We start from the raw sequence: 24,777 nt of genomic DNA on the forward strand, positions 1-24,777 counted from the left end.
GCATTGCCTCTGTGGCCCTCTTGGCCAAATGGAGCATCTTTAATTAATTTATTTTTTGCATGAGTGTTTGTGTGATGTTCATGTGTGTATGCTTGTCCCTGTGTATGTGAACGCACATGCGGGTTGGCATGTTTATGTATAGAGACTCAAGTCTGACTTTGGAGTCTTCTTCATTTGCTCTTCAACTTTATTCAGTGAGGTAGGGTCTCTCAATTGAATCTAGAGCTCACGGATAAGGGTAGTCTAGCTAGCCAGGTTGCTTGTCTCTGCTTTCTGAGTGCTGGAATTATATGCTGGCTACCACACTTTCCAAGTATGTACGCGGATGCTGGACATCCAAACTCGGGTCCTCGTACTTACACAGTCACCTCCCTAAGGCCTGAACTGAGCTCATCAGCAAGGGGATCTTTGACCTTCCTCATCCAAGATTCTGACTGGCAGTGCCTAGCAGTGTGAGGCTGCCAGTTCAGTCATAAACGCCTGGCTCACCGAGGCATACTGTCTTCAGGACTCCTCTTTCAGCCTCACCCCAGCCCTGCAAGGAAAGGTTTGCAAGACATACGATACTCCTGCTATGTGGCAGGAGCTGGAAGGTTTCAGGATGCTCCCTACAGCCCATATACCCAGAGCAGGGTCACAGGGAATGGGAAGGTTTCAGGATGCTCCCTACAGCCCATATACCCAGAGCAGGGTCACAGGGAATGGGAAGGTTTCAGAATGTTCCCTACAGCCCACATACCCAGAACAGGATCCCAGGGAGGAGGTAGAAAGTGTCAAGTGTCACCCCGGGAGGGAAAGAAGTTTGGGACATCAATTTAATTGGAGCCTGGAAATGGGAGAATTTAAGTTCATGGATATGGGCTGTGCAAAGGGAGGAGCAGAGAGAGTAGGGTGAACCCGGAAAGTGTGGGGTGCAAGAAAGAATGCTAAGAGTGAGACCTCAGACAAAGAGAGCCACCTCACAGTCCAGAGTTTCATCCTCACCACCTCAGCTTCATGCTACATTAGTGACTTAGGAGAGGGAAGGAGAGAAAAGTCCCAACCTAAATTCCCCTTGTAGCTACACTAGGTATCTCAGTCTTTATTCAATTGTGATGTGCAAAGGTCCCGGGGTCTGTGGATTACAGATAAAATAGCCCCCCTTGAAAAGAAGTGGAAATTTCTAACAGATGAGATCACTGCTCATCAGGTCTGACAGGCCACCTAGTGTGAGGGGCACATGAACAGAATGGGCACCTGTGTCTACAGGGCTGTGCACACATACAGGTCTAGGCACCTCAAGGTGCAAGTGGAGGAATGTATGTCCCACTGAAGTTGAGGAAGATGACCACACAAATGCCAAGCAGCTCTTAGAGAACAAGGGACAACAAAGAGGGCTTCGCTCAGGTGAGGGCTTCGCTCTGGTGAAAAGCTTCCCCTCTTGCTATGCTCTGCCATCAGCTCACCTTGTTGAGCAGGGAACGGTGAGACCCATTTTGATGGTAAAGAAACGGGACAAGAGTTTTCCTGTCTCCCCAGTGCTTCTTCATGGAGGATGAACCCTCTGTGAGACCTCAGAGACAGGTGACATGGTTCAGTCTTGACTGGAGCCACCCTTGGCCAGCCTGACTCTGGAGGATCAGGATATATTATTCTGATTTTTAAAAGCAAAATACCAGCAGCAGTAGGGTAAGGGTTTCACTGTTGTTGCTCCAGGGGACACCATAGAGGACAGAACAAGCTCCTGATTTGCTCTGTCCCCTCCACACATGTGGGGGTACCACCCCCCCCAGAACCCCAGCTACAGGCTTTAACTTTCCTCCCCCTCCCTTTCCTTTTATCCCTGCTTCCTGTGGCTCTGATGAGGACAGTCAAGGGGCACGAAGAGGACTTCGCAGACGGCAGCCCCAGTTCCTCCCGCTCGCTGCCTGTCACCAGCTCTTTCTCCAAGATGGTGAGCTGGCCCTGGTTCCCACTCCTCTTGCACACCATCTGAGTCCCCGGGCTGAGCCTGGGGCCTCGCTGATGTTTATTTAAAGAAGTTTCTCTTTCCCCAGCTCAGCAATGTATTCACACCTTCCTGCTGTCTCCTTTCCCAGCTTAACACTTGATAGAAGGAGGAGACAGGCCTCCTAAGGGGCGGTGGCAAAAGATGCCCAAAATTCTGCAACTTCACAGCCCCAGGCAATCCAGGCCACTATCCTGGAAGGCAGCAGGCAGGGTAGGGGGCTGCTGGAGCAGCAACAGAGGGAACACCCCCACTTCTGGACAGAGCTAGGCAGGATCCCAGCCTTCAATTGCATCCAGCTATCTATTTGTCCCTGCAGAAGACACCAGATTAGAAATTCTAAGCCCGAGGGGTGCCCTGGGAAAAATGTCAGCTCAGCTTCTCAAATCAGACCCTGAGGGAGGTAGAAATTTGGTAATGGATTTACAACAGTCTGGTATCAGCTCCGGTGTCAAAACCCCAGGTATTTGCCCCCACCAAACACCCCTCTTCACATCCACTCTGGCCAAAGCACAGCCGGCCAGATAGGTGCAGGTGGGGGCCACAGAACCCAGCCCATACAGGGTCACAAGGCCTCCCAGTTCAGTCAGTCCCCGTCTGCTTCTCTCAGCCAACAGCTGTGGAAGCAGCTGTGCTCCAAGCTCCGCTGACTGCCCCAGGGCTGAGCTCAGCCTCCTCCAGCCAAGGTCATGCTGGGGACCAGCTTGCTCAGCCTGCGCTGCCCAAGCTGGAGTGGGAACATCCCCAAGTTAAATTTAGTTCCCGCGTATATAATATTTATGCCCATGGAGGCATTGCGGATAAATATCCGGTAACGCAGCTGTACCGTGTTCACAGCAGCCCCACCGGAGCCGCAGCAGTATCATGTCAATCACCGCAGAGCCCCCGGGAAATGACTCCATAGTCAGACGCTGTAAGGAAGACACGCCACACCGCAGGTGAGTGGCAGGTGGCAGCCTCGGCTGGCTGGCTGGCCCTGTCTCTGGGCCCCAAGGTAGTATGGACTCCTTAGGTCTCTCAACAACACAGAAGGAAAGGAGAGAAATGGGCCCACTGTCCACTACACCAACTACCCCATTGGGGTAGTTGAGGCTTGGAGATGGGGAACCACCCTCTTTTGCTAAAATACGGCCAAACCTACATCCTTTGTCCCCACACTGCCCTGGAATTGCGTTCCAAGTTCCTGAGACCTCAGACCTTAGTTTTGTTGTTCTGTTTTTTTTTTTTTCACCCAGAGTGGGAGCTACACAAGGACCTCCTCTACCTCCTGAAAAACATGGGTTTCTCAGACTTACACAGCAGCCAGGTGTCCCCGTTACACTCCGCTCAAAGTCAGGTGCCAGGCTAGGGCGATAATGCAATAAAAAAAAAGTTGCCTTGCCAGCACAAAGGCCTGAATCCGGGTCCCCCACAACCCACATTCACAAAGCAGGCGTGAGGCCAGCAAAATGGCTCAGCGGGTTAAGGGCGCTTGCTGCCAAGCCTGGTAATCTTGAGTTCCGTCCCCATAACCTCCGTGTGGACACACATGTGCACACTCGCTTGTACACGCTCACAATATATTAATGTCATTTTTAAAAGTGGGGACTGGAGAGATGGTTCCGTGACTAAGAGCACTTGCTGCTCATGCAGAGGACCTGGGTTCTGTTCCCAGAATCCACGTGGCAGTTCACAGTTGTCTGTAACTCCAGTTCCAAGGGATCTGACCTCCTCCAGGCACATGCAGACATGGAGGCAAAACACTAATGTAAATAAAGATAAAAAATCTTAAAGTAAAATTAACGACAAGCATGGTAGGAACCTGGACTTGCTGGCCAGCCAGCATCACCTAATCCAGTGCTCTCAACCTTCCTCGTGCTGTAGCCCTTTAACACAGTGCCTTATTTGTGGTGACCCCAACCATAACATTATTTTCGTTGCTACTTCATGACTGTAATTTTGCTACTGTTATGAATCATAAATATCTGATGTTTTTACATATCGTAGATGTCTGGTATGCAGCTCCTGTGAAAAGGTCATTTGACCCCTCCAAGGGGTCGCACCCCACAGGTTGAGAACCGCTGGCCTAATGTGAGTTCTAGGCCAGAGACAGACTCTGCTTTTAAAGACACCTGAGGATGTCCTCTGGCCTCCACATACACACAAATATATATCACCTGCGCACGTGTGCATACACACACACACACACATCACAGCCAGATGCTGGTGGCTCCTGAGAGAACTGGATTCTCACCCTAGTCCTACTGGGGCCTGGGTTTTGATATCTCAGTCATCATCTTCCCAGGACAGCTCTAAACTCCAGCTCACACTCATCTGTAAGAATACCTGCTCACAGACAAGGAAGGAACCAGCATAGGACCAAGCTAGACCCTCTGAATGTGGGTGGCAGTTGTATGGCTGGCACAGAATGCAGGGTCACTGGCAGTGGCACCAGGATTTGTACTGGCTTTTTGCAACCCATTCTCTTTAAACGAATACTTTGCCCAGCCTAGATACAGTGGAGAGGGCCTTGGTCCTTCCTCAGAGCGATGTGCCTCGCCCCCTCTGGAGAGTGGATGGGTGGGGGGAGGTGGAGGGGATGGGGGAGGAGTGGAAATGGGACTGGTATGTAAAATGAAAAACGATAGTTTGTTTCTTTTTTTAAAAAATAATTTTAAAAAAAAAGAAAAAGAAACACACACACTAAAATAGAATACCTGCCCAGTCCCCCTAGTGCCTGCACCCTTCTGGGCATCTTGGACCAGTTTTCAGGGTAGTTACTGAAGTCTCTTGTACACCTACAACCACCTTGGCCAGCCTACTGTCCATTGCACCCACCCCTTCCTAGAGGGCTCTCTGCTGCGTCAGAGCCATCCCAGCAGGCCTAGGCAGCAAACATGTGGTGTAAATAACAAACAGAGATTGCTTGAGCCTCTGGAAAATCCGTACCCTAGGCTGGCCTCTCACAGTCAATCCCCCTGCTTCTGCCTCCTGACCACTGCGATCGCTGGCGAGTGCCACCACATCTGGCTTCACCTGGCCTCTGCTCACCTGCTCGCCTGTGTCTTCCTCAGCCATTGTAAGACAGGCCCCCAGGACCTCCTTCCCTGATGACTTAGTCCCCCCTTCATCCCACCTTCCTCATCCTTCCCTTCCCTCCTCTACTGACCTCTTGGAAGCAAAGCCTGATGGGAAGCCAGAACATTCCAGAAGCTCCTTCCACCTTGTCCACCTGCAGCACATGCTCACAGCAGTGTCCTTGTCCCCGGTTTGTGTCTTGCAGCACAGTGGAAGAAGACAATGACAGCTGTGGGTTCGACGCCTTGGACCTTGATGGTGTGTATCTGCCAGACCCAGAGGGGCCATGGTGACCTGGGAGGGCAGGGTCTGTCTAGAGAAGGACTCAGAAGAGGGCATGGAAGAAGATCTGATCCTAGGCTCCTTCCAGAGACCAAAGTGGCTCTGTGATTTACAGGCAGAACCAGCCACTCAACTGAAGAAAAAAGGAAAACCATGGGTTTTAAAATAATAATAATTCTAGGTCTCGGAATGTGTGATTTCCTACAATCTCCCAGTGAGGGCCTGGGGTGTGGCTCAGTGGTAGAGCCCCTACCTAGAATCACCCAGTGAGGGGCTGGGGTGTGGCTCAGTGGTAGAGCACCTGCCTAGAATCCCCAGTGAAGGGGCTGTGGTGTGCTCAGTGGTAGAGCCCCTGCCTAGAATCCCTCAGTTTTGGGCTGGGGTGTGGCTCAGTGGCAGAGCACCTGCCTAGAATCCCCCAGTGAGGGGCTGGGGTGTGGCTCCGTTAGTCTAGTGTTTGCCTAGCATGCACGAAGTCCTGGGTTCCCCACCCCAGCACCATATAAACCGGTTTTAATGGCACACTCCTGTGATCCTAACATTTGGTAGTGTATTTTGAGTTCAGAATCATCCTCAGCTACTTAGAGGATTGGAGGCCAGCCTGGGCTACATGAAACTGGAAGTGAAGACCAGGACTGAGCTTAGGGGATGATCCTAAACTAGGCCATGTTGGGGACACTGACATTCTCTCAGCTGTACATAGGCTATATGGAGAGTCAGAAGCAAGGACCTGAACCCCAGGGACACAGAGCACATGTGTGGCTGGATGGCCTGTGCCTCCCAGCCAGGGATCCCAGCTCAGTCACAGGCCCAGCATCCCTGCCTGCAGAGACCGTGGTGTTAGTACCATGAGCCCAAGGCGTCCACCTGGCTGGATCACTGAGAGGGTGGAGAGCCTGGAGATAGTTCCCCTGTGTCTCGTGTGTCCCCAGAGCCCTACTCTGCTCTTAGGTTAGGCTCCTGTGCCTCAGAATCCTGCAGATGTATCCTGCCAGCACCTACACACACACTCCACTTCCTCCCCAGTCCCCATCTGTGCCCCTGGCTAACAGAGGCCACCAGCAGACAAAATGGAAAGATTAGCGATCCTCCATAATTGGGGACCATCGCAAGCTATCAAGTGTTAAAGAGGGGTTAGCACCTAATGGAGGCTGGGTAATGAAAAGAATCGAGAGAGGTTTAGAACGGGGAAGCCGGGAAGTGAATCCTGGGCAGGCATCCAAAGCATGTTGCGGGTGTCGGGAAAAACTCCTTGTGCAGAATTGGCCTTTGTTATCAGCCCCAAGCAGGACCAGTGTGTCTCTCACCCTGGTGGCTCTGTTCCAGCCAGCACCTCCCCTCGGAACTTACAGTCCAGTTGAGGTGGGAGAAAAGGATAGGGACCCCAGGCTCCTACAGACACAGAGTCTGAGAGTCAGTGGAGGGTGGTGAGACCGGGGGGCCGAGGTGACTCCAAAGTGAGAACCCCAGAGCTCACTTCCAAGATAGAGCTGGGAGCTGAAGAGGTGGCTTAATGGCTAAGAGTTCCTGCTCCACAATCGTGGGGACCAGAGCCTAGACCCCAGCACCCTCACAGAAAGTGGGGTATCTCTGAAAACATCCCTGACCCTAACTGTGAGGGGTACGGAGATAAGAAGAGCACAGGGCCTGGCTATCCTCCTGCCAAGCTGAGAAGGCATGCACCCCAGGTTCAGAGAAAGACCCTTTAAAAAGGCAGAGAATGGTAGAGGAGGGCGCCAGGTGTCCTCTTCTCGCCTCCGACCCCCTACGTATCTGGTTAGGTTCCATAAGAAGAGAGGCAGGGGGTTGTCTATTTTGAACCTTACCATCCGTCCTGATGGCAGGAGAGAGGCAGGGTGGAGTCAGAGCTGCAGGATTCTGGTTCCTGTAATTCGAGCACTTGAGAGATGGAGGCAGGGGGTGGCAAGTTGAGCACAGCCTGGGCTACATGCTACAAGCCTGTGCTCTGCCTCTGGAGAGAGCTGACTGCCCCCAGATTCCAGTCTACAGAGCTATGCTACTGTTCAGCTCTAGGAGACGCTGCCCACTCAATGCCAGGGGTTGGGTGGAAGGGATGGCCCTAGGTGCTCTCTCTAATGTGCCTAAGTCCTGACAGTCCCCTCCCCTGCAGATGACAATCATGAACGCTACTCCTTCGGACCCCCCTCCATCCACTCCTCCTCCTCCTCACACCAGTCAGAGGGACTGGATGCCTACGACCTGGAGCAGGTCAACCTCATGTTCCGGAAGTTCTCTTTAGAAAGGTATGGAAACAGGGCTAGGGGGACAGCTCAGTGAGGATAGGTCTTGTCACACAAGCATGAGGACCTGAGTTCAAATCCCCAGAACCCACCCACATAAAAAAGCTGGGTGTAGTGGCACATGCTTATAGTTTGCAAGCTGCAGATCCAGTGAGTGACTACCAAAAGCAAGGAGAACTGAGGAACAATGCCTGAGCTCAACCTCTGACCTCCGCATGCATGTACACATACATACACACACACATGCACTCACACACACACATATATACACACACGGACTCACACACACATATACACACGCACTCACACACACACACACATACACACACACACTCACACAAGGGAACAGAGATAGGACAAAGGTACCAGGAATGGGAGTGGCCAAATGGGAGCTCAAGGATAGGACCGAAGACCCTCATCCTCTTAGTTCTCTACAGAGGGGACAATCTGTGTGCTCCAAGACTCAGAGTCTCAGTCACTCAGAATAGGGATGTGGCTCACTTGGGAGGGTGCTCACCCTGCATGCATGAGTCCTGAACTCCATCCCCAGCACTACATACATCAGGCAAAGTGTCCCAGCACTCAGGAGGTGAGGCAGGAGGATGAGAAGTTCAAGGTTATTCTCAGCTACCTAGTGAGTTAGAAGCTAGTCTGTACTACATGAGACCTACCTCAAAGTGGGGTTGGGGCTCACAGAGAGAACCACTCCATCTGTTCCTTGACTGCCCCAGATAAGAAACCTAGACACACAGAAGAAGGAGCAGGTAGTCATTCCTACTTCCTGAGGCCATCCCTTAGAACCTCCCAAGCCTCCAGGACACACACAGCTATGCCTCTAGCAGCCTGCTAACACGTTCTCGGTTCAGCCTTTCTGAGCCTATTTTCTTTCCCAACTCAGGCCCTTCCGGCCATCGGTTACATCTGGGGGCCATGTGCGTGGCCCTGGCCCTTTGGTGCAGCACACGACCCTGAATGGTGATGGACTCATCACCCAGCTCACCCTGCTGGGCGGCAATGCACGTGGGAGCTTCATTCACTCCGTCAAGCCGGGATCGCTGGCCGAGAGGGCTGGACTGCGTGAGGGCCACCAACTACTGCTGGTGAGAGATAGAGGGGGGAATCTGTGGGGTGTCCCCAGGCCCTTCTCTCCCATGTGTACACATGTGCACATGCATGCACACCTAGCAACACATGCCTCCCCCACCTCATTGCATGAGATGCCCCGGTGTCTGGAGAAGGATACTCCCTTGGTATGCAGCCGTGGACTTGCCACGTTGCCCATCTGCAGAGCCTAAAAAAATAAACAGCTTGTTTTTGCCCTGTAGCTGGAAGGCTGCATCCGAGGCGAGAGGCAGAGTGTTCCACTGGATGCTTGCACAAAGGAAGAGGCCCGTTGGACCATCCAGAGGTGCAGTGGCCCCATCACTCTGCACTACAAGGTCAACAATGAAGGTAAAGCCTGGATTAGACCTGGTCTACACGAGAGTGTGTACCATGAGCCTCCTGCCTTGCTTATCTACGCCCCATGAGGAATGAGTCACACCCCACCCCAAGAGGAAATCAGTTCTAATATACTTGGGTAGGAATGACGATGCTCTGTGTCACCCTGAACCAAGTCCGCAAGCCTCCTAGGGAAACACAGAGGACATAGCGCCAGCAGACTGGCTCACTCCTCCCTGCACGGGTGACATCTGTGAGACTCTGGGCCAAGCAGGGCTGCAGAAGCACATCCGGGCCCCTGACAGACAGCCCTGCCCGGCCCAACCCCCTCTTCACTCCCCCACCCCCATCCTCCCCAGCCCCAGCCCCCTGCAGCCCTTCTGCTGGGTGATGACTTGGATTCTCATTCTCACCTCTGGGTTTTCCTGCGTGATTGCCTCTGCAGCTGGGTCTTATTTTTAACCACAGCAATCATGAATATTTGAGCGGAGCATAAATAGCCCAGCCCGCTTCTCCAAGCCGCCCTCCTGCCCCTTCCCAGCAGTACTCTGGTGCAGAGGATAGCACTGTGGAGCCCAGCCAGTCAGTCACCCCTACTCATGGGACAGCTCCTACCTTCTCCTGAGGCTAGGTTTTCCAGCCCTAAATAAATAAACAAACAAACAAACAAACAAATCTCTAGGGAACACCTTGACCCCTGGGTCACAGGGCTGCAAAGTGAGTTGCGCCCCTAGAGTTGAACAACGGCATTGTCCTTCAGGCTGGATTTCTGGGAGAGGCCCCTAGTCCCAGAGCAGAGCTCAGGCTCAAGGATGCTAGGGGGTACAAATGGGGTCTGAGCCAGAGTCGTTCTAAACTAGGGCACCCCTAAAAGACCCAATATAGAATCTCTGCTTCTCCGTGCCAACCCAGCTGCCCGGAATGCCCTTTGGCTATGGATGACCTACTCGGAGCCTGCTTGTTACAACTCCCCCTTTTGACACACACCCCTCTGTCACTGGGGTTACTTTGGGGATAAATTATAGATGTATACCATAGGCATTCACTGACAGCTTGCAGCATTTATCAGATTCACGCTGTAACCTCTCAATGCCTCCAAAGTTATTTGCAAAATTTTACTCAAAAGACCAGGAATATTTGGCCTTACTGGCACGGGCAGCAGTCTTATTAACCTAGAAATGCATTTGGCAGCAGCTACAGGAGCTTCCACACAGCTTCACGACAACCTGGCAAATCGACTTCTGTATCCGCATCTAAGAAAAACGAATACATGTGTTCACCAAAAATAACATATTTGACTGACTCACAGCAGCATGGAGCACTACAGAGCAATGAAAAGTAGCATGGGCCACAGAACTGTGTCTTGCAAGTATAATGTCGCACAGTTGCAGCCAGATGCAAAGGAGCTTGTGGTACTTGCTTCCATCTCTGCAACATGAGGTACAGCTAGCTAGGGCAAGCGCAACCAGGCAAAAGCTAGCCTGAGAAAGCAGACTAGCAGTGGGCTCAGAGTAGGAGCTATCCACATGTATGCATTTGAGAAAATTCATTGAACTGAAGGATGTGTCCAGCCTATTGTTTGTTAAGTACCAGTTGGCAAGCTCCTTGTAATGGTGGAGAAGGCATGGAGACCACGATGCAAATGTTAGTAAGTTCAACATTGTGACTCGGCACAAGTTTTAGCTCCAAGCTTCCTGGAAACCCAAATGAAAAAGGAGCCCCACAGACGGCATGGCTCCCCATCGACAAGGGAACCTCACAGACAGCATGGCTGCCCATTCACAGGGAGGAAGACAGGCACACAGATGAGGTCATCTCTAGGGTGCTTAAGTGTTTGGATTGTGTCTCCCTCAGGATACCGGAAGCTGCTGAAAGAGATGGAGGACGGTGTGATCACATCAGGGGACTCATTCTACATCCGCCTGAACCTGAACATCTCCAGTCAGCTGGATGCCTGCTCCATGTCTCTGAAGTGTGACGATGTGGTGCACGTCCTGGATACCATGTACCAGGACAGGCACGAGTGGTTATGTGCACGAGTTGACCCCTTCACAGACCAAGACCTGGACATGGGCACCATCCCCAGCTACAGCCGGTGAGGAGGGACAGGAGGGGTGGACTCTGAGACCACCCCAGACCCAGAAACCCCCTCAACCTGGGGAACTGGAAGATACTGGCCTCTCCTTCTGTGGAAGGCGTCCTTACCCCTATAGTAAGGATGACATGTGTCCTCACAAAGTCTCCTAGCACTCTTATTCTGTCCAGTGAACACCAGGCATGCTGTGAAGCCCTCTACCTGGATCCACATCTCAGCCCCTCACTGGGGGGGGGTCCTAGGCAGGTGCTCTACCACTGAGCCACACCCCAGCCCCTCACTGGAGGATTCCAGGCAGGGGCTTTACCACTGAGCCACATCCCAGCCCCTCACTGGGGGATTCTAGGCAGGTGCTCTACCACCACTGAGCCACACTCCAGCCCCTCACTGGGGGATTCTAGGCAGGGTCTCTACCACTGAGCCACACCCCAGCCCCTTACTGGGGATTCTAGGCAGGTGCTCTACCACTGAAGCTTCATTTCCCAGCCTACTTTCCTTTTTTTAAAAAAAAAAATTTCAATAGTCTGACTGAGTTATCCAGCCTAGAGTTGAACTTGCAACTCCTGTCTACAGCCCTTCCCTGCCTAGGACAACTGGGATGATAGTCCAATCTGGCTTTTTTTTTTCTATCTGAGGTTCAGGACGGGGGGGGAGGGAATGGACCCCAGAGCCCTGGGACATGTTGAGCAAATGTTCTGTCTCTGAGCCATGTCCCAGTCCCTTCACCATTTCTTTTTAATCATCCTGGGTTGCACACAGTGACACCTGCTCTTCTGGGCCCTTGTTTCTGCTTGGCCAGTCACAGACAAGTGAGTCTTGGCCATTCAGATGGTCAGTGGAGAAATCCAGGTACAAGGTCATGACCCCGCAGCTCGTCTGTGAGATGCCGTGTCCCAAGCCCAGCGAGTCCAGTGTTGCACAACAACTCCTTGGACTCAGTTCCTCCGGGTCTGCAGGGTCCCAGTTCTAACCCTGAGGTTGCTCCCATGTCGCCTCCCCAGGGCTCAACAGCTTCTCCTGGTGAAGCTCCAACGACTGGTTCACAGGGGCAGCCGGGAGGAGGCAGACAGTGCTCACCACACCCTGCGCAGCCTCCGGGTAGGTAAAGATGGGTGATGGGGACAAGGGGGCTTGCAACTTCTCTCTTCCTCCTTACATGTAAGAAGCAGGAGCTGGCCATGTCGCCGTGTCATCAGGAAGATGTGCTGCAAGGCATTTGGTTCTTTGGGAAGGGAGAACTCCTACGAGCCTTCCCCTCTGTAACTTAGGGGATTCAAACGCATCTCACCCCAATCCACGCCAGTCTCAGATACAAGAGGCTGCTCTCTCCCGGCCTCTGCTGTGGCCCAGCTGTAGGTCTCCGATGTTGCACCTTGACACTCAGGCTGGAGGGGACTTGGGGACAGGTGTGCCTCTCTCTACAGCAGGCTCACACTCAGGAGCCCCTTGCTGAACCCCGGCTGATTGACAAACTCATTTCAGAACACCCTGCAGCCCGAAGAGACGCTTTCAACTAGCGACCCCCGGGTCAGCCCCCGCCTCTCCAGAGCGAGTTTCTTCTTTGGTCAGCTCCTTCAGGTAAGGCTGGTGAGCGGAAGCCCGCTGACTTGTCTAGTGCAGTTTGCCAGGGTTCCGCCCTCTGCCTACAAAGAAGAGATGCCACTGTGGAAACAACACGGCTTTGTATTCCCGCGCCTCTTATGGCTTCTCACAGCGCCTGGCTTCTTCCATCCCATTTTATCCTCACAGTGACAGGTCTGTAGACAGACTCCACGCCTGCAGGAAGCTGGTCTCACTTTCATAAAAGATTTGAAGCAACTTCGGGCCAAAAGAGCTTCAACGACTCAGCTGCTAAAATATGATAGGAAAATCAGATGTGCTATATCAGGAAGGGGAAACAAACCCTCCAGATATTTAGGCCAGTTTACTTCCTCTGAAGGAGCATTAAACTTACCTGAGCATCCCAGAGGCCAGGGAGATAAGGGAAACCCAGCAGGTTCCTTGAATCTTACCTATCTGTGGAAACAGTTCAGCTCTTTGGGACTAGAAAAAAAAAATTCCTCCTTGTACTTAATTTTAAAAGAAAAAAATATTTTGGGGGTGGATAGCACAAGGACTATCGATAAGCCTGCTGTGTGCATTCACATAGGTACCGATTTGGGCTTCATAGCCATTCCTGTATCAGTAGGTGAGAGGGGCAAAGAATCTGAGTGGGCAGCCCGGAAGCTCGTTTCCTGTGTGGCGCTGCATTAATCAGACTCCGATGCAGCAAGCGCAGCAAGAAATAGCTAGCACCTTGACCCCAAAACCCAGATGGACGCAACAATGTGGCAGAGACCAACAGATGGGAAGGGACCCTGCAGAGCATGAGGCCTCCCTCCTGAAGGCAGGACCATCTACCAAGACGACATTAGGCCCCTGGTCAAGCTGAGTTTCATTCCAAGACTCAAGGCTAAGCTATGGGTGTGACTTGGTTGTTAAACAGCCTGCCTACTGTGTGTGGAGCCCTTGGTTCCATCCCCATCACCACATGGTGGAGCATGCTTGTAATCCCAGCCCTCGGGAAGTAGAGGCAGGAGGACCCGAAGTTCAAGGTCCTCCTAGGCCACATAGTAAGTCTGAGGCCAGCCTGGGCTACATGAGACCCTGTCTCAGAAAATATATAAAAATAAAAAACATGGCCGGGCGGTGGTGGCACACGCCTTTAATCCCAGCACTTGGGAGGCAGAGGCAGATGAATCTCTGTGAGTTCGAGACCAGCCTGGTCTACAAGAGCTAGTTCCAGGACAGGCTCCAAAGCCACAGAGAAACCCTGTCTCGAAAAACCAAAAATAAATAAAAAAATAAAAATAAATAAATAAATAAAATTAAAAAAAAATAAAAACCATGAGGCCGGTGCAGGCTAGCACTGGGCAGGCTGCTGCCTCTTCTGCTGAAGGAAGCAGGAAAGACTTAAAAGTGCCCAGAGGGTTTTGTGGGAGCCTAGCCTCTGTGTCAGAAAAGTTTCTGTGAACTGTGTGAGGAAGCCATGGTTCTAGAACCCAGAGGATCATGGGTGCAGCGTGGGGAGCTGGAGAGTTCCAGCATGTACAGACCCCAGGGGCTGCCAGCCAGGGTCCTCACCAGCTAGATCAGTAGTGGCAAGAGGTGTCTTCGGCCATGGTAGCTGGAGTGTCCCAGGGTCTCTTTACAACAGAGCTATTCTGCCCTGGGCCCCCAGAGTAGAGTCGAGGTTGGAACAAAAGCCTGGTTGGTTTTGTCTGCCTGGTGCAGCCCAATCTGGCTCAAGACTTGAAGCCAAGAGAATTCTGCCCCACCCTCCCACTCTGCCCTCCCATCCTACCCTCCTGCCCTGCCCTCCTTCTCTCTCCACAGTTTGTCAGCCGGTCAGAAAACAAGTACAAACGAATGAACAGCAACGAACGTGTGAGGATCATCTCTGGAAGCCCCCTGGGAAGCCTCTCCCGGTCCTCGCTGGATGCCACCAAACTCCTGACAGAGAAACATGAGGGTGCGTGAGGACCTCCTGGCCCCACTCCCACGGCCCCGCACAGCAGTGTCTGGGCTGGCCTCTGGTGTACACTCCCCCAATATCTACCTCTGGCCTGTGTGCTCAAGTGCATGTACAGACACACACACAGAGAGGGGGAGGGGAAAGGCATAGTAGCATGCATCTGTAATGACAGGATTTAGTCAGCTGAGGCAGGAGAATTGCCATGGGTTGGAGGCCGGCTTGGGCTACATCGCGACACCCTATCTTAAACAAAATAAAACAAAAGGATGCTTGAGAAGATCCACCCAGTCCTACCATCCTGTCAGATTCGTCATCTTCCTGGCCCTCACAACTCCCCAGGGTGATACCCTGCTCTGTGGTCACCCAGCTCTCACCTGCCCGGTACCTGTCATCCTCCCTTGAAGCCCAAATGCCCACATTGATGGAAGTCATTTGCCAAGACCTATTTACTTACTGATAACTCTCCCACTAAATATCTTTCTCATTTAGGTAGCTGGTAAAAAGCTACCCAGTGCTTGGCCCCCAGATGATGGTGGGCCAGCTCCTTCCTGCATCCCCCCATCCAGGCTGGGTTCTCTTGGAGACAGGGAGGCAGAACCTGAGTATAGAAGATCAGGAAGACCTCTTTGTACTCACACTGGGCAAACCAGGGACAAAGGAAAAGGGACAGAGCCCTGGTTCTGGGAAATGGGTCCCCAGATGCCGGGGGCTGGCTTTAGCAGATCCCCTTGCCTTGGGACTCAGGGGAACAGAGGACTGTGCCTCCCATGAAAGACCCCAAGGCTTTGCCCTGTGGTCCTGCCCTCTCTGCCACCCCTCGCTCTCCTGCATTCACTCATCCGTTTGCCTGAACCATCACGACTGTTCTGGGGGAGTCCCCATCTGTTCACACCAGGCAGAGAGGGCAACCCCAAGCAAAGGAGCAAGTCCAGCCAAATCCACTGTGATGAACGAGGGAGTTTTGAGGGGCTGGTCACAGGAGCATGGGTGACTCTAGCCACTGCATCTTCAGAAAGGTCCCAGCCGGGCGGTGGTGGCACACGCCTTTAATCCCAGCACTCGGGAGGCAGAGGCAGGCAGATCTCTGGGAGTTCGACGCCAGCCTGGTCTACAAGAGCTAGTTCTGGGACAGGCTCCAAAGCTACAGAGAAACCCTGTTTCAAAAAACCAAAAAAAAAAGAAAAAAAAAAAGAAAGAAAAAAAGGAAGAAAGAAAGGTCCCACAGCAAGGGTGATGACTCGCAAAAGTGGCATCCATGGAGCCCCCTGCCCAGTTTGCAGACATCTCCCCAACAACTTTGTACTGCCTCTGTAACCTCAGAGGGGGCTTGCGTATGCACTCGTGTGGCCATCGAGGCCCTCGGGTAGTGTTCTTAAGTCACCATCTACTTTAGTGGTTTTGTTGCTGTTATTGTTGTTGTTTTCATTACAATTTTTGTTTTATTTTAATTTTTTGTTTATGCATGCACACATTCTTCCCACTTGAGGGCAATACCCACAGGGACCAGAAGAGGGCGATCAACCCTCTGGAACTGGAGTTACCTGAGTCACCCGGAGGTGGGTGCTGGGATCTGAACTCTGGTCCTTTGCAACAGCAGCAAGTGCTTTTAACTGCTGAGCCATCTCTTCAGGCCCCCATCTTGTTTTTGAGACAAGCTCTCTCATTGGGCCTGGCTACCCTGATGAGGGAGTCTGACTGACCGGCAAGCCCCCAGGTATCCGATCCACCTGTCTCTGCCGCCCCAGCACTGGGACTGTAAGCACACCACACAGGATGTTTACGTGGGTTCCAGAGATGAGTGCAGATCCTCACACACTTTAACAGCAAGTGCCGTGCCAACCAGCCAGTCCCAGGCCCTCAGCTCTGCAGGTTTCTGCACTGAGAGTGAGCATTTCCATCAGAAAGGTTGTCACTGCACAACTGACTCTACTCCTGGTCACAGGCCACACCCCTATTCTAAAAAGATGTCCTTGGTCTACTAGAGTGGCCTGTACTTCAGAAACCATCAGGGTTCCTGTGTGTCTTGTGTGTCTTCCCCAAGTCCCCCTCAGAGACCTTCTGAGTATCCAGAATAGCTCCAAGATACCCATGTGTTTTCCTCCATTACCAAAGGCCTCCAGGCTCCATGGGGCCATGCGGGTGGCCAAGGCCTCCATACCCTAAACGTGCCGTGGGACAGGGTGGACTCTGACAGCCCACTGCTTCTGTTCTCTACCAGAGCTGGACCCTGAGAATGAGCTCAGCCGGAACCTCACCCTGATCCCCTACAGCCTAGTGCGAGCCTTCCACTGTGAGCGCCGCCGGCCCGTGCTCTTCACGCCCACCATGCTGGCCAAGACACTGGTGCAGAAGCTGCTCAACTCGGGGGGCGCCATGGAGTTCACCATCTGCAAGTCAGGTGAGCCTGGCCAGATAGCAGACAGAGAGACACAGGCCTCTGGAGCCCATCACTAGAGTGACTCAGCCTCTTCCCCTTCTTCTCCCCTCCCCTCTCTTCAGTTGATCCTCCTCCTCTTCCTCCATCCATGCCAGGAAGCCTGCCTAGCTCCTCCCTCAGTGTTCTCACAAAAAGCAGCCCATCACTATACCCACTAAGCCACTTGGTAATGATACATAACCTACATATTTCTCTCCATCTAGATCATGGCTTTTCGAGTGCAGCAGTGTATTTTAACACATTTTTAATCCTAATGCTTGAACAAGATACTATGGGTGCTGGGTAGATAGATAGATGGGTGGATGGGTAGATAGATGGGTGGATAGATAGGTAAGATGGTAGATAGATAGGTGAGTGGGTGGGTGGGTAGGAGGGAGGGTGGGTAGGAGGGAGGGTGGGTAGGTGGGCAGATAGATGGGTAGGTGGGTGAAGGGTAAGTAAGTAGGTAGGTAAATGGATGGGTGGTGGATGGATGATAGATGGAAATGAGGAGTAGGTAGATGGGTATGGGTAAATGGGTGGATGGTAGATGATGGAAATGATGGATGGGTGGATGATAGGTTGATGGGTGGTTAGGGATGGGTAGTAAGTAGATGGATGATAGACACTTGGGAGATGGGTGAATGAGTGAATGGATGGACAGGAGGATGGTGAAAGGTTGGACAGACAGATAGATAGATGAATGGATGTGTGACATACCATATACGGATGGACGGGTGAGCAGATGGGTGGATGATGAATAACTGGATAATGGATGGGTGGGCTGATGACAGATGGCTGGATGGGTAGCGGAGGAAGAGACTAATGAGTGGATAGGCAGGTGGGGCTGGCTCCATAGGTGAGTTTCACAACTGAACTGTACTTGATGATGACCCCATCACCTGAGCCACAGCTGAAAAGCCAGAGTGTGATGTCACTAAGCCCCTGCTGCATAGTCCGGCGTAAAGAGCTTCCATGGCCTTGATCCATGATCAAGGATCTTCCCCATCTAGTAGAGAAGATGAGGTCCATTTAACTATGGTGCGAATGGACCAGGTAGATATCAAATTATGCTGCACCCAGAAGGAGACAGGTAGGGCCTGGAAGGGATAGCCTACTACAAATAGCTCTTGCCACCCTGGGCACCAACTCCTGTCTCTGCAGATATTGTCACGAGAGATGAGTTCCTCCGGAAGCAGAAGACGGAAACCATCATCTACTCCCGGGAAAAGAACCCCAACACCTTTGAATGCATTGTCCCTGCCAACATTGAGGCTGTGGCAGCCAAGGTGAGGGACACTGGGTACCAGCCAGGCTGAGACCCCACCCAACCATCTCTGTGAAGCGCTAGGACATGGGCAAGGGTGGGTGGCACAGGTAGGGCCTTCCTTTCTTTCTACTCAGGCCCTAAATCACTCTCTTCCTCCACTCTCTATCCTCATGTCTCTGATGTGGGCTTGTGTTTTGAAACCCTCTGCTGTTTTGTTTCTGCCAGTGGCCTGGTTCATGTCATGTCAGCTAAGGGTGTGTGTGTGTGTGTGTGTGTAAGAGAGGGAGGAAGAAGGGAGGAAGAGGAAGACAAGGGGGAGGGGGAGAGAGAAGCATGTGCCAGAGTGAGACACTAGAAGCACATTCTAGTTTGTTTTCTGTTGCTACGATAAAGACCATGACACAAAAGCAACTTGGGGAGGAAAGGGTTGGGTTTGCTTCATCTTACGACTCTCAGATCACACTCCGTCGCTGAAGGAAGTTAGCTCAGAAACTCCAGGCAAGAACCTAGAGGCAGGAAGTGAAGCAGAAGTCAAGAAGAAACATTACTTGCAGGCTTGTACCTCATAGCTTGCTCAGCCTGCTTTCTTATACAACCCAGGAGCACCTGCCCAGGGGTGGCCCTGCCCACAGTGGGCTGGGCCCTTCCACACCAATCACTAATCAAGAAAAAACCCACAGAGTTACTTTACAGGCAATCTGATGAAGGCAATTCCTCAACTAAAGGAGTGCCCTCTGCCCAGGTTAGTGCATGTCAAGTTGACAAAAATAAATAAATAAACAGCACAGGGTGGGTGTCAGGTGTCATGTCCACTCAACCATGGGAAAGAGAAACAATAGGAAAGTCACAGGCAACCACCCAGAAACATCACAGTGTGCACGCAAGTCAGATACCTCTGGAGCTAAACCAGATGACCCTGGGTGACCCTAAGGGGACAAAATGATGCTGATCAGCTGTAAAGCATGGAGTTCTTCCTTGTTTTGAGACTTGAGAGCTATGGTGGGGGAAGGGACAGCATTCTTAGAGGTAGCAGAAGCCAGTAACCTGGCTTGTCATACAGCTGGGCGGTGACATATACACCTTCCCTGTGTGTCCCTGATACGCACAGATGAAGGCAGAGCCAACATTTTTGGCCAGCCTGAAAGGGGTGGTTTGCTTGTCTCTTTTTAAGTCTGCATGTGTGTGTTCATGTGTGAAAAAGTGTATGTGTATATGTGTACATGCATGTGTCGAGATCAGAGGACAACCTTGGGTGTCATTCCTCAGGCACCAGCCACTGAGGGGATGGCTGAGTTGGTTCATTGCAGCTATGCAAGAATGATCCTCAGAACCCACATGAAGATACAGGCAAGATGGCATGTACTGTAATCCCAACACTAGGGAGGGAGAGACAGGAGGTGCACTGGCTAATTTTATATTATTTTGACACAAGCTAGAGTTATCTGAAAGGAGGGAACCTCAGTTGAGAAAATACATCTGTTAGATCTAGCTGTAGATCACTTTCTCAGTTATCAGTGGGGGAGGCCATGGTAGCTGGTTCCATCCCTCAACTGGTGGGTGAGTCTGGTTTCTATAAGAAAGCAGGATGAGCAAGCCAGTAAGCAGCAGCTCTCCATGGCCACTGCGCCAGCTCCTGCCTCCAGGTTCCTGCCCTGTTTGATTTCTGTCCTGACTTCCTTTGATAATGAATGATGATGTGGAAGCAGAAGCCGAATAAACCCTTTCCTCCCCGAGTTGCTTTGGTCACCCTGACTAAGATAGGAGCATTCCTGAGGCTCGCTCAACAGCACTAGTCGGCTTAAACAAGTCCATGGACCCCAGGCTAAGAGAGAGACCCTGTCTCAAAAGAAACAAGGAGGCCTGCCCCTGAGGATTGACACTACAGCCGACTCCTCTTGCCTTGCATCTACGCATAAACACACACAAAGCATCTGAGCCATATTACATAGGAAATTAGAAGCCATCCTGGGCTACCTGAGATCCTGTTTCAAAAAAGAAAGGTTCTTTAGGGGTGTCTGGTGACAGGGATGAGAAAGTGAGTGTGGTCACAGACAAGATGGATTCTGCTAGAAAAGTGGCGCCCCACCAGCCAGGGTTAGCAGGGGTCAGGGGAGGAAACAGTAAGGGGAAGAAAGGGGGTGGGGGCTTGGACTGTGTCTACCTGAGGCCTGGGTGCCAGGCCCACAGTGTGTGCAGAGAAGACGTCATAGAGCATGGTAATAATATATTCTTCCCCCTTCCTTTGCCCCCTCTCTCCCTCTTTGTTTGTCTCTTTCCCTCCTCTTCTCTGTCCTCTCTCCTCTTTCTCTTCCCCTTCATCCTCTAGTCTTCCTCACTGTGTATCTCAGACTAGCCTGAGAACTACCTAGAGTCTCCTACCCCTGCCCCGCCCCGCCCCTTAAGGGACAGGATTACAATCATGTACTGCCACGCTTGATTTTTTTGATTAAGATATAGATGATAGATAGATAGATACATAGATAGATATAGATATCGATAAAAAGGTATATATCTCAATTATATGTACATATATTCTGGCTTTTATTTGACTGGGTTTTAAGGTATTTTTTTGTTTTAATTGTGTGTGTCTGTGTGTGTGTGTGCTTGTGTGTGTGTACACATGACTGCAGTGCCCACAGACATCAGAAGAGAACATCACATCCATTAAAGCTAGAGTTCCAAGTGGTCGTGAGTTGTCACTAGTTGCTGGGATCTGAACTCAAGTCCTCTGCACGAGCAGCCAGTACTATTAATGGCTGAGCCATCTCTCCAGTCTTTGTTCACTTGATTTTTGGATACCCTCTCACTATGTAGCCCAAGCTGGTCTGGAACTGGCTACGTAGCCCAGGCTGCCCTCCAAGCACTATCCTCCTGCCTCTGCTTCCTGAGTGCTAGGATCACAGGTGCGTACCACCACACCTGGCTTTTTATAATGTTTCCTTTCCTTTCTTTCTCCCTTTCTTCCTTTCTTTCCTTCTCTTTCTAAATTCAGCCCTAAGTCTTCCTAGGTAGTCCAAGCTGACCTCAAACTCTTGATGCTCCTGCTCACCCTCCCAAGTGCTGGAACTAGAGGCATGCACCCCCATGCCCAGCTTTCTGTGTTCTTTTTCTTGTTTAGTTTGGCATGGTCTCTTAGACAGTTCTCACCATATAGCCCAGGCTGACCTAAACTTCTCAGTCTCCCGCCTCAGCCTCCTCTGGGCTAGGCTAGCAGTTATGCTCTTTGAGTCTTGGATATAAGGCTTGATGCTTTCTTTAAGTGATGCATTCAGCCAAATGGGAAGCGTCCTTTTCTACGGATAGCAAGCTCCTGGTTAAGCAGCTAGCTGTGAAGGCCCTCCAGCCAGCCTCCCTTTCTGACCTTTTCTGTTCTTTTACTCATTACCAGGAGCACGCTGGAAGACTGGGGGGGCGAGTGTCCATTGCAGGCCCCACCCCCAGCTTGGGCTAGACCTAGATAGTCAGTGTCACTGCACTCATCAGGGTTGAACAGTGTCCAGAGGTGTGGGGCTCCAGCCTCACCGAGGCCCGCTTATGAAGTTCCCTAGTTCAGCCTAGCAGCCAGGTGTAGGCTGGCACCCAGGCTTGGCCTGGCTCTTACAAGGGGGGGTCATGTGGGTACCACTGCTGACAGCGGCCGCTGTGCTTGCAGAATAAACACTGCCTGCTAGAGGCTGGGATCGGCTGTGTGCGCGACCTGATCAAATGCAAGGTGTACCCCATCGTGCTGCTCATCCGGGTGAGCGAGAAGAACATCAAACGGTTCAGGTAAGGACACCCCAGTCCCTACGGCTACCCTCCAGCACTATGCTCTACCCACCCCTTCCCAAAATCCCAGGTGCTGGGTTCTGCAACTCTGACCCTGAGCACAGTGGGGCAGATGTGTAAGACACATTGGGATGAATGTGGCAGTCAGGAGAGGGTCTGTCAACTTCCTGTCCCTGAGATGAAGTAACTGAGGAGGAGGGAAGTGGACAGATGCAGGTCTGTCATCCCAGCCATTCAGGAGGACGGAAAGTTTGAGGTTGTCCAGGTCGAATGGTATTCGACCTTGAGAAAGGAGAATATTCTGACACCTGCCACAATAGTGACATTCAATGTTGGGATGCTGTGAAATCAGCACAAATGACTGGCACCATATGGCTCCATCTATAGGAAGTCCCTAAAGTATCAGATTCATAGGGACAGAAAGCAGAATGCCGGGATACTGAAGAGGATGGGTGGGGCGAAGTTTGTGTTAATGGTCGCAGAGTTTCCATCTGAGACAATGACCTTATTCTGGAATGAAGCGCGTTCTCACCACATAGCCCAGACTAGCCTTGAACTCACGTTAGCCCAAGCTGGTCTCAAACTCTTCAGTAGTGTTAAGGACACTCACTGCTAGAATTCCAGCACTCGGGAGGTATCCAGCAGGTGTGGTTCAGCGCCCAGGAGAGCAACTGTACAATCCAAGCCTCCGTCTCACACTGTGGGCATCCAGCCCCACAGCCTCCCCATGTCTTCCCTTACCATCTCTCCCCTCCCCCGCCCCACAGGAAGCTGCTACCACGGCCAGAGACAGAGGAGGAGTTCCTGCGTGTGTGCAGGCTCAAAGAGAAGGAACTGGAGGCGCTGCCCTGCCTCTACGCCACCGTGGAGGCTGAGATGTGGAGCAGCGTGGAAGAGCTGCTGCGCGTCCTCAAAGACAAGATCGTGGAGGAGCAGCGCAAGACCATCTGGGTGGACGAGGACCAGCTGTGACTTCCGAGTCTGAGCCGCGGGACACAGACACGGGGCTCCTGAGCCCCGGGCAGCAACGCCACCTGGTGGAAGGTCGGGCCCTGCTGGGGTGAGCAGAGATGAGCAAGCACAGAACACTGAGCCTGAGGCCCAAACCCAGCAGCCCCTCCGAGGCCAGAGCAGCAGTTGAATGTAAATGCACGGGACAGGGACAGATGACTACCTGCAAAGTGCAGGCCTCCAATAGCCAGAGAGGCTGCCGGCCCTGGGGGAAGCACAAAGCCCGCATCCCAGGCGGGTGGGTCCTGGGAGACAGGACTCCTCCCATACCCGTCTTTCTCTTGCATTAAATTTCCTCCAGTTCTTCATTTGTTGATCAAATCCTTTGCAGGGGTTCTAATCCCGCACTGCCTCACTGGATGAGGTTCCTTCCAGCAAAACCAGTGGAGGCAGGAATGTGAGGTTTCCCACACTTATGCTCTGACTGTAGTCACCAGTATAGTTTCTCAGCTAGGGGTGGGATCCTATATAGATAGCCAGAGCCCTGCGATTGTGAGTGCAATGCCCTGCAGCGTCCAGAAGAGCATCTCACAGCTTCCCTCCCCGTGCAGTCGCTCCACACCACAAGAGCTTCTCTGATGGGGGGGGGGGGGACACACACGGACGGACAGATGGACGGACAGGACTGAGAGCAGCAACAGGCTTCTGTGGGTGTTATGGCAAATATCACAGGTTGAATCTCCACTGACTTTGTCATACAATCGAGATACTGATTGTCCCCAGCTTTGCTTTGTTCTCATAAAAAAAAAAAAAAACACTTCTGCCATTTTAAAAAGATACCCAAAGTCCCAAATAGCCAGGAGAGCCAGTAGACATTAGACATTGGTTCTCTCCCTGCTGCCTCTGCCAAATAGCCAGGCACCTTTCTTCAAATCAACAGCCCTGGCAGTGCCAGCAAGCATGAAGGCTTCTTTTCCTGGAACAGCGCATGGCAACAAGCTAGCTGCCCTGGGTCTGTGGAGGTCCAGCTGCAGCCATTTAAGTCGAGATAAAGCACCTAGTGAGAAACCCTGGGGCCGAAGGGCCAACGCTCCCACCTCGCTAAAGCCTGAAGTGGTGGTAAATTTCCTCCAGGCAGAGGCCCTCGCACTTCCACTTAGAAGTCTCGCCAAGGGGACAGACGTGACCGGAAAAGAGTCTCGGATAAAAGGTCTACTGATTTATTTCTATTTATTTATTTAAGTTCAGAAACCTCGGGCTGGCTGGACGGAAAAACCAAATGCTCTTGCCTCGAGTTTGAAGGGAGGAGTGCAGAGTGACGATCTGGGAAGTGGAGGAGTGGGTGCGCCCTTCCTCCAGGGATGGCCAAGCTCCAGCAGGCAAGACTGAGGGCAGATCCAGGGTGACAGGGGTGGAGATGGCAGGGAGGGATGGAAGGAGGTTCCCCCAACACTCCACACTGTCTACATTGACCTCAAATCAACACAGCCTCAAAATCCCCAGGCTCCTGGGCCTCGTCCTCCCTCACACAGAGCCACCACAGGCTCCTCAGGGCCACTACAGGCTCCTCAGGGCCACCACAGGCTTGTCAGGGCCTCTCGAGATGGAACACTCACATGTGAGTAGAGCCCAAAGCTATGCAGGAAAAAGAGTGTAGGAAGAGGCAGGAGGGGAGAGAAAGGGGCTCTTTCTATGTTGTTTGAAGTCATAGTGAGGGGGCGGGTGTTAGCACCCCT

At 52.1% G+C, this 24,777-nt stretch overlaps 1 protein-coding gene across 1 annotated transcript in view; it reads left to right on the forward strand.

Annotated features, from left to right (window-relative positions):
- The window catches only part of Card11 (caspase recruitment domain family member 11), a 126,981-nt gene extending 103,620 nt beyond the window's left edge, over positions 1–23,361 (forward strand). The window contains exons 12-25 of the mRNA XM_057764869.1: positions 1,851–1,933; positions 2,825–2,925; positions 5,250–5,302; positions 7,458–7,590; positions 8,486–8,687; positions 8,913–9,039; positions 10,882–11,122; positions 12,124–12,220; positions 12,605–12,700; positions 14,498–14,633; positions 16,855–17,034; positions 18,217–18,341; positions 21,975–22,090; positions 22,858–23,361. Coding sequence (XP_057620852.1) covers positions 1,851–1,933; positions 2,825–2,925; positions 5,250–5,302; positions 7,458–7,590; positions 8,486–8,687; positions 8,913–9,039; positions 10,882–11,122; positions 12,124–12,220; positions 12,605–12,700; positions 14,498–14,633; positions 16,855–17,034; positions 18,217–18,341; positions 21,975–22,090; positions 22,858–23,062 — 1,895 coding nt within the window. The 3' untranslated portion in view covers positions 23,063–23,361. The remainder of the gene's footprint in view (positions 1–1,850; positions 1,934–2,824; positions 2,926–5,249; positions 5,303–7,457; positions 7,591–8,485; positions 8,688–8,912; positions 9,040–10,881; positions 11,123–12,123; positions 12,221–12,604; positions 12,701–14,497; positions 14,634–16,854; positions 17,035–18,216; positions 18,342–21,974; positions 22,091–22,857) is intronic.
- The last annotated feature ends 1,416 nt before the right edge of the window (positions 23,362–24,777 follow it).

This window comes from Chionomys nivalis, chromosome 3 (genome assembly GCF_950005125.1).
Source record: "Chionomys nivalis chromosome 3, mChiNiv1.1, whole genome shotgun sequence".
NCBI lineage: Eukaryota > Metazoa > Chordata > Mammalia > Rodentia > Cricetidae > Chionomys > Chionomys nivalis.